The sequence below is a fragment of the Pteronotus mesoamericanus genome, unplaced genomic scaffold (genome assembly GCF_021234165.1).
Source record: "Pteronotus mesoamericanus isolate MK-2021 breed Mesoamerican mustached bat unplaced genomic scaffold, CSHL_Meso_final scaffold_165, whole genome shotgun sequence".
NCBI lineage: Eukaryota > Metazoa > Chordata > Mammalia > Chiroptera > Mormoopidae > Pteronotus > Pteronotus mesoamericanus.
The window spans coordinates 9,528,984-9,544,804 of NW_026555307.1; the positions used below are offsets into that span (position 1 = coordinate 9,528,984).

General features: G+C 43.5%; 1 protein-coding gene across 1 annotated transcript in view; it reads left to right on the top strand.

Annotated features, from left to right (window-relative positions):
- The window catches only part of CATSPERG (cation channel sperm associated auxiliary subunit gamma), a 40,519-nt gene that overhangs the window by 12,308 nt on the left and 12,390 nt on the right, over positions 1–15,821 (top strand). The window contains exons 9-10 of the mRNA XM_054588813.1: positions 13,755–13,926; positions 15,200–15,337. Coding sequence (XP_054444788.1) covers positions 13,755–13,926; positions 15,200–15,337 — 310 coding nt within the window. The remainder of the gene's footprint in view (positions 1–13,754; positions 13,927–15,199; positions 15,338–15,821) is intronic.

The following is a 15,821-nucleotide window of genomic DNA, read 5'->3' on the forward strand; positions in this document are numbered from 1 at the left end:
CTGAAACTTTATTGTGTTAAGATATAAATGCCTGGACATAAGGGATTTGGTCCCATTTCCCTGACCATTGGCAAAGCAATTCCAACAGTATGATGGTGTAGTAACTTAGGGGGCCATTTTCCCCAATAGTCTAAAATATACATAGGCCAAGCAATGTTACAATAGAAAACCAAATCTTAGTCATTAGATAATAGCTGTACATAGACCAATCTGCTAAAATTTGTTCCAGTGGGCTCCCTTCAAGAGTTGGAACTGAACAACCCCTGATGGCACAAAAGTACAAATCTAAAACCATAATCGTAGCAAGACCCCAGACAAAGTGGGACCATATAAAGGAAACCTTGGATCCATAATTTCATTATTCCAAACGAGTGCTCACAAGCAAGTCTTAGTGTCTTATGTCCTACCAACTGATATTCAAGTGGTCCTAACTGGACCCAAATGACATGGAGCCAAAGTGGCAGGGGTAACCTACCAGCCAGTATCACAAATGGTCATAACTGGACCCAAGTGGCACAGAGCTCAAGTGGCACAAAGCCCAAGTGCCATGGATAGCCTGCCAACTGGTATCACAAATGGGCCTAACTGGATCCAAGTGGCACAAAGCCTGAGTAGCACAAAGTCCAAGAGGCACCAAGCCCAAGTGCCAAGGGTAGAGGACCCCTGCTGTGTATGCTGGTTTGACTCACCCACTCTTGGAGTCCATCTGCTCCCCGGACTTTCCTTTCACCAGCCAAGTGCTTTAGGCAGCCAATACCTTGAGAAGAAGTTTAGGGACATTCCCTGAGAAAAGCTCTCAAAAATTTCTGAGATGTCCCCACAGGTCCTGATCCTGGGGTTGGCCTGCCATAGGCAGCTGGGACCCCAGCCTGAGCCCTCCGAGACTTACCAAGGTCCATGCTGTCCCACCAGAGTGGCCAAAACCTGTAAATGAATAAACAGAGGTTCTGCTGCCAGCTGCAACAAAAGCCAAACTCATGAGGCAGGTGCTGGTGCAAAAGGGAAGAGGTTTTATTCAGGTACTGGGCAACCTGTGAATAGTAGACTCCTGTCTTAAAGACAACCTCCCATTCCTGCTTAAGCGCACTGTTCTTATAGGGATAGGGAGGGGAGGGCTTTTTTCCTATCCAATTGTTTTGCTAGCTTTTGGCATGCAGGGAGCCCTATCCATTCTTCTTCCTAGGTTTCAGCTATTGGCCCTATCTGTTCATCTTTCTAGCTTTTGGCAGCTCTGGCCCTATCTATTAATCTTTCAAGGTTTTGTCTCCTGGACCCTATCATTCTCTTTCTAGCTTTTGGTGCACCTGGGCCCTGTCCATTCATCTTCTTAGCTTGTGGCATGCTTGGGCACTGTCTTTCTATATTTCTGCTGCTACCGTGGCTAATGGGGAAGACTCCCAGGAGCTTTGACTGACTGTCTATAGTCACACTAGTTCCAAAAAAAATTTTTTTTTGTTACTCCAAAACAAAAAACCCTTTACTTCTGGACAAGAGAGGCAGCAGAGGTAAACACAAAACTTGCCTCCTTGCACAACCACATCACAAGTACAACTAAAATATAGGACAACCATCACTCATAACCATCAGAAATCAAGTTGAAATGGAAGTCTGAGAACTACAGAATTAAAGAAACCACGTCCATCCAGACTGGTAGGAGAGGTGCAGATACGGAACAAGATGGTCCCATGTTCACAAGTGGTGGATAAAAATTCAGGAGGGATATTTCAGGAGTGAGAAGTACCAGCCCCATACCAGGGCCCCAATCCCAGGGTTCTAGTGCCAGGAAGATAAGTCCCCATAACTTCTGACTGCAAAACCCAGCAGGGATTGAGTAGTGGAAGAAACTTCTAGAGTCCCAAGGAGATCCCTTCAAAGAACTCACACACTGGGTTACTCAGATTCACTCACTCTGAGCTCCAGCACTGTGGTAGCAGCTTGAAAGGCACCAGTGGCACACAGGGAGGAACTGAAGTATCTAGCATCAAGGCAGGAGCTGGGGGACAGCTTTCTCCCAGACAGAACGGTTGGCAGAAACTATTATCCCTCTACCGAGCCTTCCCCCCACAGAACCACAGAGCTGGCAGGTGGGCACCATATCTGAGATTCCATCAACCCAGCTAACACTGTTTGTCCCACCCTGGAGATCCCCTGAGACTCTGTCCCACCCAAATTATAGGCCCACCAAAGCTGTTAACCATGACTTTTCCAGGTGAATGACTGGTCTTGGCTCATGTATTACAACTTCCTAAATCCTATCAAACAAGCAAAAGTGGGCCTCAACCCCTAGCCCCTGTATCTCTCGCTAAGTGGCCCCAGGTCCCTCACATGCAGCAGCCAGCCTAGATTCATGGCTTCCTCTGGGAATCTCCACACTCAGCACAAGTAGCAGCCATCTCAGGTTGCTTTATAGCTCATGCAAGGCAGAACACAGATGGGGGCTGACCTTGGCCTGAACCACCCAGGAAACACCAGAGCCTGTGAACCAAGTGGACAGCTACAGACCATGTGGGAACACCACCATCCTGCCAAAGTACAGCTGATCCTCCACAGAGGGTGGAGATTGGTGGTCAGTCGTCACAGCCAGAACTTGCAGCTGACTGGCATGGGTAAATCCTTCCCATTGGCCTGGAACAGCAATCAAGACTCAACTACAAAAGGAGGGTATACTCAGCCCACACGAAGGGTGCATTTCATGTACCCAGTTTGGGAGATAGTGGAGGCTGTGCCACAGGACCCTACAGGACTCTTCCTACATTAGGCCATGCTACCAAAATAGGGGCAGGCCAGCCTTACCTAATATATAAAAGCAAACACAGGGAGGCTGCCAACAAAAGAAACATGGCCCAAATGGAAGAACAGATCAAAACTCCATAAAAAGAATTAAACAAAATGGAAATATATCCAATCTATCAGATGCAGAGGTCAGAATACTTGTTATAAGGATGCTCAAGGAACTTAGTGAGGACCTCAACAGCATAAAAAAGATCCAGTCAGGAACAAAGTATACACTCATTGAAATAAAGAGCAATTTGTAGAGAAACAGTAATAGAGTGGATGAAGCTGAGAATCAAATCAATTTGGAACTTAAGGAAGCAAAAACACAACCAATCAGAACAAGAAGACAAAAGAATCCAAAAAAAATGAAGGTAGTGTAAGCAGCTTCTGGGACAACTTCAAGCATTCCTATATTTGCATCATAGGGTGCCAAAATGAGAAGAAAAATAACAAGAAATTGGAAATCTATTAGAAAAAATAATGAAAGAAAACTACCCTAATTTGGTGAAGGAAATAGACATGCAAGTCCAAGAAGCACAGAGTACCAAATAAGATGGATGTAAAGAGCCCCACTCCAAGACACATCATAATTAAAAGGCCAAAGGTTAAACATAAAGAGAGAATCTTAAAAGCAGAAAGAGAAAAGCAGTTAGGTTCTTGCAAGGGAGTTCCCATAAGACTGTCCCTGATTTCTCAAAAGAAACTTTGCAGGATAGAGCCATGAAGGCAGGGGCCTACAGCCAAGATTGCTCTATCCAGCCAAGATATCATTTAGAATTGAAGGACAAATAAAGATCTTCCCAGACAAGAAAAAACTAAAGGAGTTTATCATCACCAAACCATTATTATATGAAATTTTAAAGGGACTTATTTTAGAAAAAAGAACAAAACTATGAACAAAAAAAGGTAGTAAATACGTATATATTAACAATTGAATCTAAAAAACTAAGTAAACAAAAAGAACAGAGATAGAATCATGGACACAGAGCATTTTGATTGTTGCTGGATTGGGGGTGGGGAATGAGAGAAAGGACGAAGAGATGAGGGGATTAAGAAGTACAAATAGGTGGTTACAGAATAGCCATGGGGATGTAAAGTACAGTATAGGAAAAATGGAGTAGCCAAAGAATTTATATGCATGACCCATGGACATGAACAAGGATGTGGGGATTGCCTGAGTGAGTGGGGGGTGCTGCGTGGAGGGGGGCAAAGGGGGAAAATTGGCACAACTGTAATAACATAATAAAATTCAAGTTTTTAAAAATAAAAGACCTTTTATTATTCTCTTTCTTGGGATCCAATATGGTGGTAGAATAAGGACCCAAATGGCATGATGCCCAAGGGGTTGAGACAGCTGGCTGGACTCCCACATGTGGCAGCTGAAGTTCTGGAGTGATACTTAAGCAGTGGGGAGGTTCGCCCTGAGAACTGTGGGGTCTAAACCCCAAGCTTGGATTCCCCAGCCTAAAGCACCAGAACCAAGAAAGGAACCCAAATAACACCTGCTGTGAAAAGCAGTGGGGTTTCTGTCTGACAGGGGTAATGGCTAAAGATGCACAGAGTCTCTTAAAAGGCCAATACACAAAATTTACAGTCACTTACCTTTGGCTTTGGCAGAGGAGGGGCAGGGTGGACTAGAGCTGTGTGAGGAGAGTCTCAGGTTGGAGGTTCTGGGGAGAAAGCTGAAGGGTCAGCTGCCAGAATCCCTTTGCTGAGTCATGAAGAAACCATCATTCTCAAGCAGATCACTACCCTCCAAGTGGCATCAGCCTGAGGGGAAGCAATAGCCCCACCCACAGGCATCCCTCTTGTCCATCCTGTGGAGCTTAGGCCAGGCTGCTGAGGAGTGCAGCTGGAGGCTATTTCTGATCAAGACTAACAAAAGTCTGCAGGCAGAGGCATATCTCTGGGAGCTCTGAGACTTTAGCTGAAACTCCTGCGGGGCCTGGTGCTGATAAAATCCAGCATTGGTGTGCAGCTTGATCATTTCAGCATACACCCAGATCCAGCAGAGCGAACCACAGGTTGTAGATTGCTGATAGCTCCAAACAGGTTTCCCAGGGCCTGTTACAGGCAGTGTCTGACATAGATTTGCACAAGAGTCTTTGCAGACCTCCTTAATACATAGAAACATACACAAAGAGGCAGCCAAAATAGGAAGACAAAGAAATGGGCCTCAAAAAGAAGAACAAGAGAATTCTCCAGAAGAAGAACTAAATGAAATGGAGGCAAGCAATCTTATCAGGTAGGGAGTTTAGAGTAATGATTATAAGGATACTCAACAGCCCTAGCTGGTGTGGCTCAGTGGATTGAATGCTGGCCTGAGAACCAAAACATTGCCAGTTCAATTCCCAGTGTAGGGCACATGCCTGGGTTGCAGGCCAGGTCCCCAGTAGGAGCCACGTGAGATGCAGCCACACATTGATGTTTCTCTCTCTTTCTCCCTCCCTTCCCTTCTTCAAAAATAAATAAATAAAATCTTAAAAAAAAACCCAAAAAGAATATTCAACAGTATGAAAAAAAGACATAGAAACCATAAAAAAAGGACCAGTCAGAAATGAAAAATGCAATATCTGAAGTAAATAATACACAAGAAGGAATAAACATAGGTTAGATGAAATAGAGGATTGAAACAGTAATTTGGAGGACAAGGTAGAAAAAACATCCAAGCAGAGCAGCAAAAAGAAAAAGGAATTTTAAAAAATGAGGAGAGTTTAAGAAACCTTTGGGGCAACATGAAGCGTAACAACATCCACATCATAGGGGTACCAGAAGGAGAAGACAGAATAAGGAATTGAGATTCTATTTGAAGAAATAATGATAACTGATATTTCCCTAACCTGGTGAAGGAAAAAGACACACTAGTCCAGGGAGCACAGAGAGTACCAAACAAGATGGACCCAAGGAAGCACACACGAAGGCACATCATAATTAAATTACCCAAAATTAAAGATAAGGAGAGAACCTTAAAAGCAGCAAGACAAAAGAAGACAGTTACCTACAAAGGAGTGCCCATAAGACTCTCAGCTGATTTCTCAAAAGAAACCATACAGGCAAGAAGGGACTGGAAAGAAGTATTCAAAGTCATAAAAAGCAAGGACCTACAACCTAGATTACTCTCTCCAGCAAAGCTATCATTTAGAATGGAAGGGCAGATAAAGTGCTTCCCAGATAATGTGAAATTAAAGGAGTTCATCATCACCAAGCCCTTATTATATGAAATGTTAAAGGGTCTTATCTAAGAAGAAGGTCAAAAACTATGAACAGTAAAATGACAACTCACAACTATCAACATCTGAACCTAATAAAAAAAACAAATTAAGCAAACAACTAGAACAGGAACAGAATCATAGAAATGGAGATCAGAGGGGAAGGGGAGGGGGAGGAATGGGGGGAAAGGTACAGGGAATAAGCAGCATAAATAGTAGCTACAAAACAGACAGGGGAAGGTTAAGAATAGTATTGGAAATGGAGAAGCCAAAGATCTTATATGTACGATTGATCCATGGACATGAACTAAGGGGGTGGGGATGCTGGTGGTAGGGGCAGTACAGGGTGGAGGGAATAAAGGAGAGAAAAAAATGGGACAACTGTAATAGCATAATCAATAAAATATATATTTAAAAAAAGAGAAGAAAGCAAGGCCAATATATATGCTGTCTCCACCTCAGAATGAAAGATACACACAGACTAACAGTAAAGTGATAGAAAAAAGATGTTTCATGCAAATGGAAAGGAAAAAAATAGCTGGGGTAGCAATATTTATATCTGAAAAAATAGATTTTAAAACTTCTTTGTAAGAGATGAAGGAGGACATCACACAATGATAAAGGGAACAATCTGACAAGAGGATGAAACCCAAGTAAACATTTACTCTCATCCTTTAATCATGGGGATTTCTCGCATGTTGCTGTCTCCTCTCCTTTTCTTCCTCCCATTTCACCTCACCACTCTCTCCCAGACCACCCCTAGGATTCCATAGGAATCCCCTGCTCTGTGCTACACTCCTCAGCAATGTGCTGGTCAGGTTTACATGTTGTAACAAAGAGACCCCTCACAGGGAGGGAATAGCTTAAGCAGGTGCTATTGCTCATTCGTATAATAGTCCAGAAGTGAGAAAGCCATGTCCCTTCCCTTTTCTTGCTTCACCATATTCTAGGCCCCAGGTATGGATATTCTTTTCCTTCTCTCCCTCCTCCTCCTCCTCCTTCTTCTTGGTATTGTCTTTATTTTTTTAAATATATTTTATTGATTATGCTATTACAGTTGTCCCACTTTTTTCTCCCCTTAATCCCCCTCTGCCCTGTACCCCCCACCCTCCAGCATTCCCTCACTCTTAGTTCATGTCCATGGGTCATACATATAAGTTCTTTGGACTTATATTTACTTTTTATATAAGTACATATAATGGCTTCTCCATTTCCTATACTATTCTTAACCTCTCCCTGTTTATTTTGTGCCTACCAATTATGCTTCTTATTCCCTGTACATTTTTCCCCCAAATTCCCTCAACCCGCTCCCAACTGATAACCCTCCATGTGATCTCCATTTCTGTGATTCTGTTCCTGTTCTTGTTTGCTAAGTTTGTTTTTTTTGTTAGGTTCAGTTGTTGATAGTTGTGAGTTTGTTATCATTTTACTGTTCATAGTTTTGATCTTCTTCTTAGATAAGTCCCTTCAACATTTCATATAATAAGGGCTTGGTGATGATGAACTCCTTTAATTTTACATTATCTGGGAAGCACTTTATCTGCCCTTCCATTCTAAATGATAGCTTTGCTGGAGAGAGTAATCTAGGTTGTAGGTCCTTGCTTTTTATGACTTTGAATACTTCTTTCCAGTCCCTTCTTGCCTGTATGGTTTCTTTTGAGAAATCAGCTGAGAGTCTTATGGGCACTCCTTTGTAGGTAACGGTCTTCTTTTGTCTTGCTGCTTTTAAGATTCTCTCCTTATCTTTATTTATTGTTTTAAAGATTTTATTTATTTATATTTAGAGAGAGGAAAGGAAGGAAAAAGAGAGGTAAACATCAATGTGGGGTTGCCTCTCGTGAGCCCCCTACTCCGGACCTGACCTGCAACCCAGGCATGTGCCTTGACTGGGAATCAAATTGGCGACCCTTTGGTTTGCAGGCTGGCACTCAGTCCACTGAGCCACACCAACCAGGGCTCTCTCCTTATCTTTAATCTTGGGTAACTTAATTATGATGTGTCTCGGTGTGTTCCTCCTGGGATCCAACTTCTTTAGGACTCTCTGAGCATCCTGGACTTGCATATCTTGTTCCTTAGGGAAAGTTTTCCTTCATTATTTTTTCAAATAAGTTCTCAATTTCTTGCTCATCCTCTTCTCCTTCTGGCACCCCTATTATTTGTATATTGGAATGCTTAAAGTTGTCCTGAAGATTTCTAAGCCTCTCCTAATTTTTTTTGAATTCTTGATTTTTATTATGTTCTAATTGAATGTTTATTTCTTCCTTCTGTTCCAAGTCTTTAATTTGAGTCTCTGTTTCCATCCCTTCACTGTTGGTTCCCTGTATATTTTTTTTAATTTCACTTTGCATAGCCTTCATTTCTTCCTCTATTTTGCGACCATACTCAATAATTTCTGTGAGCATCCTGATTACCAGTGTTTTTTTTTAAAGATATTCTCCCCAACCTTCAGTTCCTCACCCCTTGGACTCAACCCCAATTTCCATCTCCTCCCTCACCCTTACTCTTACTTCCTCTCTTTAAAAATATTTATTTATTCATTTTTAGAGAGGGGGAAAAGAGGGAGAAAAAGAAGGAAGCATCAATGTGTGGTTGCTTCTCATGCACCCCCTACTGGGGATGTGGCCTGCAACCCAGGCATGTGCCCTGACTGGGAATAGAACTGGCGACCCTTTGCTTCGCACTCCGGCACTCAATCCACTGAGCCACACCAGCCAGGGCTGATTACCAGTGTTGTGAACTCTGCATCTGATAGGTTGGCTGTCGTCTCATTGCTTAGTTTTTTTTTTTTTTTTCTGGAGGTTTTATGTGTTCTTTCATTTGGGCCATAATTCTTTGTCTTGGTGTACCTGTTACATTGTAGTGGGCAGAACCTTAGGTATTCCCCATGGTGGGGCAACCCACTTTGCTGTGTTGTGGCACTGTATGTTGGGGAGGGGTCAGAGAGGGAACAATGCTGCTTGCTTGGCTTTTGCCCCACTTTCAGTCACTTCCCTTGCTTCCCATGTGCAGATTGTGCCCTTTCAGGTGCTCTCCTGGTGCTGATCCCTGGGTGAATGGGCTGGTGTACATTCCAGGATCCTGTGAGCCCCTCTAAAGGACTCTCCTGCAAGACTGGTAGTTTCTCCTGCCATTACAACCCCACAGGTTATTACAGCCAGAGGTTTTGTGGCTTTAGTTTCCCGCACTGGTATCCTGGGTTGCAGGGTCTGTCTCACTCCCAAGTTGTTCTTTCTGGCTTGTCCACACACAAATGTGGGATATTCTGGTCTGCCAGCCACCAGCTTGATCTTCCAGCCCCCACTGCCTGTCTCTGTCCCTCCTACCAGTTTAGATGAATATTTCTTTAACTCCTTAGTTGTCAGACTTTCATACAGTTAGATTTTCTGGCAGTTCTGGTTATTTTTTGTTTTTAAATTGGTTGTTATCTTTCTTTTGGTTGTGTGAGGAAGCAAAGCATATCTACATATGCCTCCATCTTGGCCGGAAGCCACCAGGTACTGATCTTATCTGTATGACAGAAGCTGGGTCTTGCCAATGTTCGTATTCCAGCCAAGGGAAAGGGAAAGAGCAAAAGCAGAGAGCAAGCTGTTTTCTTTAAAGCAAGTTTCACTTCCACTCACATTCCATTAGCGATGAATTAGTCAGTTGGCTACACCCACTGCTTGAGGTGTTCTACTGAAGAACAAGAGGAGGTTATCACAAGGTAGTTTTACTTAAGGCAAGTAAAAAAGATGGGGGATTCAAATCCAAAACTATGTCTCCCTGAAGGGAGGCTTAGCTATTGCTTACATATACTATTTCATCAATTACATGTTGATTTTTTTCCTTGGCAGTTGTCTACATTTATCTGGTTAGGTTCCTGTCAGGTTCATACTGTTTACAGCAAAATACTGTGTTACATTTTAACCATTAGCAAAAATAGCATTTAGTAAGAACCAGACCTTGATACCCCTGTCCTATCTAACACAACTGCAAGGGAGGCTGGGAAATATATAATTTCTACCTGGGTGGCACATGCTGTGTTAAAATTCATTTAACAAAGAATGTGGGGAAATGGATTGGGGATTAATGATCCCTCTGCCAAAAGTGGAAGTGGATATAAGTTGGTTCATGTAATGGAAAAATTCAGGACCTCAGGTCCAGCTTGACCCAGGATTTCAAAGTGTCACCAAAGCTGAGTTTCTCTCCATCTCTTGAACCTGGTTCCTCTGTATTGACTTCATGCTCAAAACAGCTTTGTCTTCTGGGACTGCAGAGGCTGAATTTTATCAGGCACTCATCGCTAGAGAGGATATTTGCCATTACACCCTAACCCCTGAATTACAAGATTCTTTCCACTGGGTGTGGCTCAGGCTGTTTGCCCATCTTGGCTCAATCTTGTGGCCAGGTAAACTCATCATGCTGTATATTGAATTAAGTGAGTCAGAACTCTCATACTTTGCTGAAATAAGAAATACAGCTGACCCACAGCTTTTCTTTTCCTGATGTGTTTGGGAGAAGAGAGTTTTGGTGAACCTTTTCTAGCTTAACAAAGAAAATTTCCAAGTATTTCTTTCAGAAAACAAGCATCACTTCAAATTTTAACAGTGCAATAGCTAAATATGACAACTAATCAAAATGACAGACTTAGAAGGTACAGGTTGGTCTCACCAGGCATAGCAACAACCTCTGTAGTCTTGTTACTGGACACGGACTGGACCAAAGGATTCTGCCTCCAGCAAGCCTGTACTGTGTGGGTTCTTGACGTTATGTAGGAAAGATTTTACAATATGAGTCCAGATGATTTTGAGAGTACATTTACTAAAGCTGGGGACGGTGAAACAAAGGGTGGATTTAGGGTAGAAGGAGTAACCGGAGAATAACAGGACAGAGGCTAGGCAGTGCTCTGCTTTGGCTCCCTAGAAATGTTATAGGAAAGGAGTGAGCCAAGGTGGGGCTGCTGTTATCTAACTGGGAAGTCAGAGAAAGGGGCCTCAGAGACAGGATCAGGGGATAAGCCTGGGATGAGCTGTCATTGCCTGCTGCTCCCCTGGCTGCAAGTTTCAAGGGAACCCTTAGAGTCTAGGAGGAAGTAAAATGTTCATGCCCAAGAAGGGGCATTGGCATGCAGTACAGCAAGCCTGCAATGAATCTTTGTCCTGAGGGCTTTTTATTCTTTTCCTGGGGGTGAGAATCTTAGGGGAGGGTTTGGGATTAATTTTTAGTCTGCTATACTGTTTTACTTTATTTTGGGTCTGCCTGGTGTTTAATAAGGTTTTTGTTATTTGTTCCCCTGACTTCATCTGTGCTTGGGTTTAGCTGGCACAAATGGAATTAATTGAGTCTCTGTTCTCTATCTCCCCAACCAGAGTGATTTAAGCTATGTATTCCTTGGTCAGGGAGGAGAGGTGTAAATCATTCGCTCTCTAGTGTCCTACATGAGGGGAGATAAGGTCTTGCAATTCACCACAAGCTGGCTGTACACTGTTCAAACTGTTTGGCCTTGTATAATTTTCTTGTCCCAGTTTCCCCACTCCATTTGCCCAGGAATTTTCCTAGCTTTTTATTGTCCTGTTATAGTCTGAGTGGATTACCAGACAATTTTAGAAGTAACGTTTTCAAGGACATCCTAATGATGCTGAATAGGGTAGAAGTGAGAATGTTCATGTTCTTCTTAACTTGGTAAAATTTCCCTCAGCAGCAGAGCTTAGAGTTTTGCTTGGATTTCTACTCTTTATTGGAAAATTTAGTGGAAGTTTTCACTTTTTAGTAGAAAATTTTAATCAGACACAAAAGTAGACAGAATAGTATCATGAACCCAGCTTCAATAATTATCAACATTTTGCCTTTTTTATTTTTTTGACCCACCAATTTTTTTTTCCTGGAGTGTTTTAAAGACAATTACCAGTCATCATACCATTCCACCTGTAAATTCTTGAAATACTTGAGGAAGTATTTCTAACATGAGGACTTTTAAAAAATAAAACCACCATGCTATTATAATACCCAGAAAAAAAATAGCAATAACTCTTTAATATTATCTAATCTGGTCATAGTCAATTTCCTCCAATTATTAAAAAAGGTCTTTTAAAGTTGGTTTGTTTGAATCAGATGCAATACATTGCATTTGGTTGTTAAGTCTCTTACAGCCCTTTTCAACTGTAAGTCTGCTTCCTGCTACTGTGCTCCTGTCCCCTACAAACCACCTTTTTTCAGGCATTTTAAGAAATAACGCCCTGGCTGGTGTGGCTCAGTGGATTGAACGCTGGTCTGCAAACCAAAGGGTTGCCGGTTCGATTCCCAGTTGGGGCCTGGGTTGCAGGCTGGGTCCCCAGTAAGGGGTGTGTGAGAGGCACCACACATTGATGTTTCTCTCCCTCTCTTTCTTCCTCCCTTACCTTCTATATAAAAATAAATAAAATCTTAGGAAAGAAAGAAAGAAAGAAAGAAAGAAAGAAAGAAAGAAAGAAAGAAAGAAAGAAAGAAAGAAAGAAAGAAAGAAAGAAAGAAAGAAAGAAAGAAAGAAAGAAAGAAAGAAAGAAAGAAAGAAAGAAAGAAAGAACGAGCACAGGACTTTTGTCCTAAAATTATTTGGCTGCTTGCTTCTTCATGGAATCAATTCACTTGTTCATCTGGCCTTGTGTCAGCTCAGGCTGTCATAGTAAGGTACCACAGACTGGATCTCTTAAACAATAAAAATGTATATTCTTATAGTCTAGGGGCTGGAAATTTCAAGTGTCAGCATGGTTGGTTTCTGGCAACACCTCTCTCTGTGGTCTGCAAAAAGTGACTTCTCACTGTGTCCTCACTTGGCCTTTTTTCTGTGTGCTTGAGTAGAAAGGGATCTCTGGGATAAGAAGAGAAAGAGTGGCCCTTCCTCTTCTTATAAGAACACCAGTCTAATAGGATTACGGTCCCACCCTTATGATGTCATTGGACCTTAATTATCTCCTTAAAGGTCCTATCTCCAAATACAGTCACATTGAGGGGTTAGGGCTTTAACACATAAACTAGGGAGGGAACACAATTAGTCCATAACATCCCATATTGCCAATAAACTGGTAGCGAGCTCTAGAAGCTTGATTAAATTTAGATTCAATCTTTTAGGCAAAAACCTTTCATTGGTGGTGCTTTCCCACTGTTGGTGATATTGCCAATTTGTTGGTGATATTGTTAGTGAGCAGTGATTTCAGGTAGTGTCAGCCTGACAGCCAATTGTGTTCATGGTAGAATAGGATTATTCAAAATGTACTTGGGCCCTGGCTGGTGTGGCTCAGTGGATTGAGCACCAGCCTGCAAACCAAGGGGTCGCTGGCTTGATTCCCAGTCAGTACACATGCCTGGATTGTGGGCCCGGTTCCGCTGTAGGGGGCACGTGAAAGGCAACCACACATTGATGTTTCTCTCCCTCTCTTTCTCCCTCCTTTCCCCTCTGAGAATAAATAAGTAAAATCTCTAAAAAATAATTGTTTGGGCCAAGCATGGGATCTTTTGAATCCAACCCTAAGGGACCTGGGGAACAGGGACTGCTTAGCACCATTGAATACACTGTGCACTCTTTAAATATAGGGAGCACACAAAGCTCCAGGCTCCTGCCTAGGTCCTGCTTTCCTGGTTCATGTTGGGGAAGTTTGGACACTAAGGTTCTACAGGATGAGTAGGGAGGGCACCTCGGAGGCAGCTGTATATATCTATCCCAAGAAGTTGTCAGAGCAGGAGCCTCCCCCCATGGCAGGATGTGGGGGCTGAGGCCAAGGCCACCTGCTCACCACTGGCTCTGCTCCTCTGCAGTTGAGCATTGACAGCTGCTGGGTAGGCTCCTTCTACTGCCCCCAGGCCAGCTTCACCGCCACCATCTACGATGCCATCGCCACAGAGAGCACCCTCTTCATTCGGCAGAACCAGCTTGTCTACTATTTTACAGGCACCTATATCACACTCCACGAGGGCAACCATGGCAGTGGTGAGGGGGTTGTGCCAGGTCACATGCCTGGGGGTTTGTGGCATCTTGGGCAAGGGGACTGCCCATTGGAGCTTCAGGCATTGCCTGAGTGAACCCATCTACTGTGGTACCTGGGGTTGGAATTGCTATGGGTGGGGAAGGGGTGTTGGAGGGACTCTCCAAGGTCCTGAATCATCCTGCCCACCCTGGAGGGCCTTCTCCAACACTCTCTGTGTTGGGGTGAGGCCTTCATCCAGACCTTCCCAGGAACTGTGAACAGTCTGAAGGAACTAGGAGGGGTGAGAGTGAAGGGAAGCAGCAGAGAGACAGACAAATTCTTACACGAGAACATGCACATACACTCAAATAGACATTAGAGTGTCAGAAAGACAGAGAAAGGCTTACTGAGAGAGGCATATTAAAATAGCAATTGGGAGTGGGGTGGGGAGAGGCATAGGAGAAAAACAGAAGTGGGGAGAGAGAGAGAGCTGGAGAGAGAGAGATGGGCTGTTGGAGAGGCAAAGCCATGAGGGAGACTGATCAGAGAGGAAAAGGAAAGACTTTTGACTCAGCTTCATCATTTACATGATACCAAAGCTCCCCTAGTTCTTCTAGGTTTTTCCCCCCAATCCAAATGAGAGACGTCATTTAGACATAGGGTCACTTGGACTTACACAGTCACAGAAACTTGTTACCTATATTTCATTTGTTAACACACGTTCTCAACAGTTCATTTTTCTTCCTTTCTTACTTAGGGCACTTGGAGAGCAGGAGGAACCAAATTAAAATGGGCTCAAGTTAAAACAAAGGGGGGGTTATCTTTTGACTTAGCTGAAAAACTCAGGAACATGTTGGTTTCAGGCATAGTTGGATCTAGATGCTCACTGTAGCTGTTAGCCTCCTATGGTGGCTATGGTGACCCTGTGTTCACCCAACAACTGCAGACTTTTATATCCTCAGGGGCCCCATGGAAGAGCATCTCTTTGTTAATGGTTGCAAGTTGGGACTGTCTCTAATTTGCCCTGTTTGGTCACATGCCCAGTTCAGAACCAGTTGCTCTGGCCAGGGGAATGGAAGGGTAGGATCAAGCCTAAACTGAACCTCATGGACAGAATGTAAGCCAGGGGGATTTCCTCAAAGGCAACTCGGTCCCTGTGCCAAGGGTTCCTCAGTCACCACACTGAGCAGCTGCTCCAGGGGGAGGGAACAATAACAGGCTCACTAAGGCCAGGGAAATGTGGGTGTGAGCCCAGGTCCACATGCCTAGGCCTGAGGCTGCATGTTGGCCCCACAGAGAGCTGGGTACGTGTACTGCCCAACGAGTGCATCAAGAAGCTGTGCCCCGTGCATTTTCACAGTAATGGCTCCGAGTACATCATGGCCCTCACCGTTGGGAAGCACGAAGGTTATGTCCACTTTGGGACCATCACTGGTAAGGGTGGGGCCTCTGGCAGCCCAAGAGACTTCTCCATGCCCTCCCACTTCCAAGAATTCTGACCTTTGGCTCTCCCCCTTCACCATGTGCCTTCAGAAGGGGTCTCATGCTGGAGGTTGGCCCTGTGAGTGGGGATGGGTTTAGACATTTGTAGTGATAGTGCTTGGGGTGTATTATGTGTCTTGCATGATGTGTTTGATTTCAATCGGCAGAAGCACAAATCAAAATTCATTTAGACATAAAGAATTTGTGGACTTACAAATGAAAACAAAAGGCACCAACCTCAAGCATGGCTGGATCCAAGGGCTTACAAGATATATCATCAAGACTCTATCTCTTGATAAGATAGTATAGCATAGTGATTATGGCACTGTTGTGGAGAGAGACTGCTCCGACACACCCAACCCAAGTCACTGTGGTTTTGGATAGGTTCCTTAACCTCTCTTTTTGACCTCATTTTCTCATCAGGAAAATGGGGTTA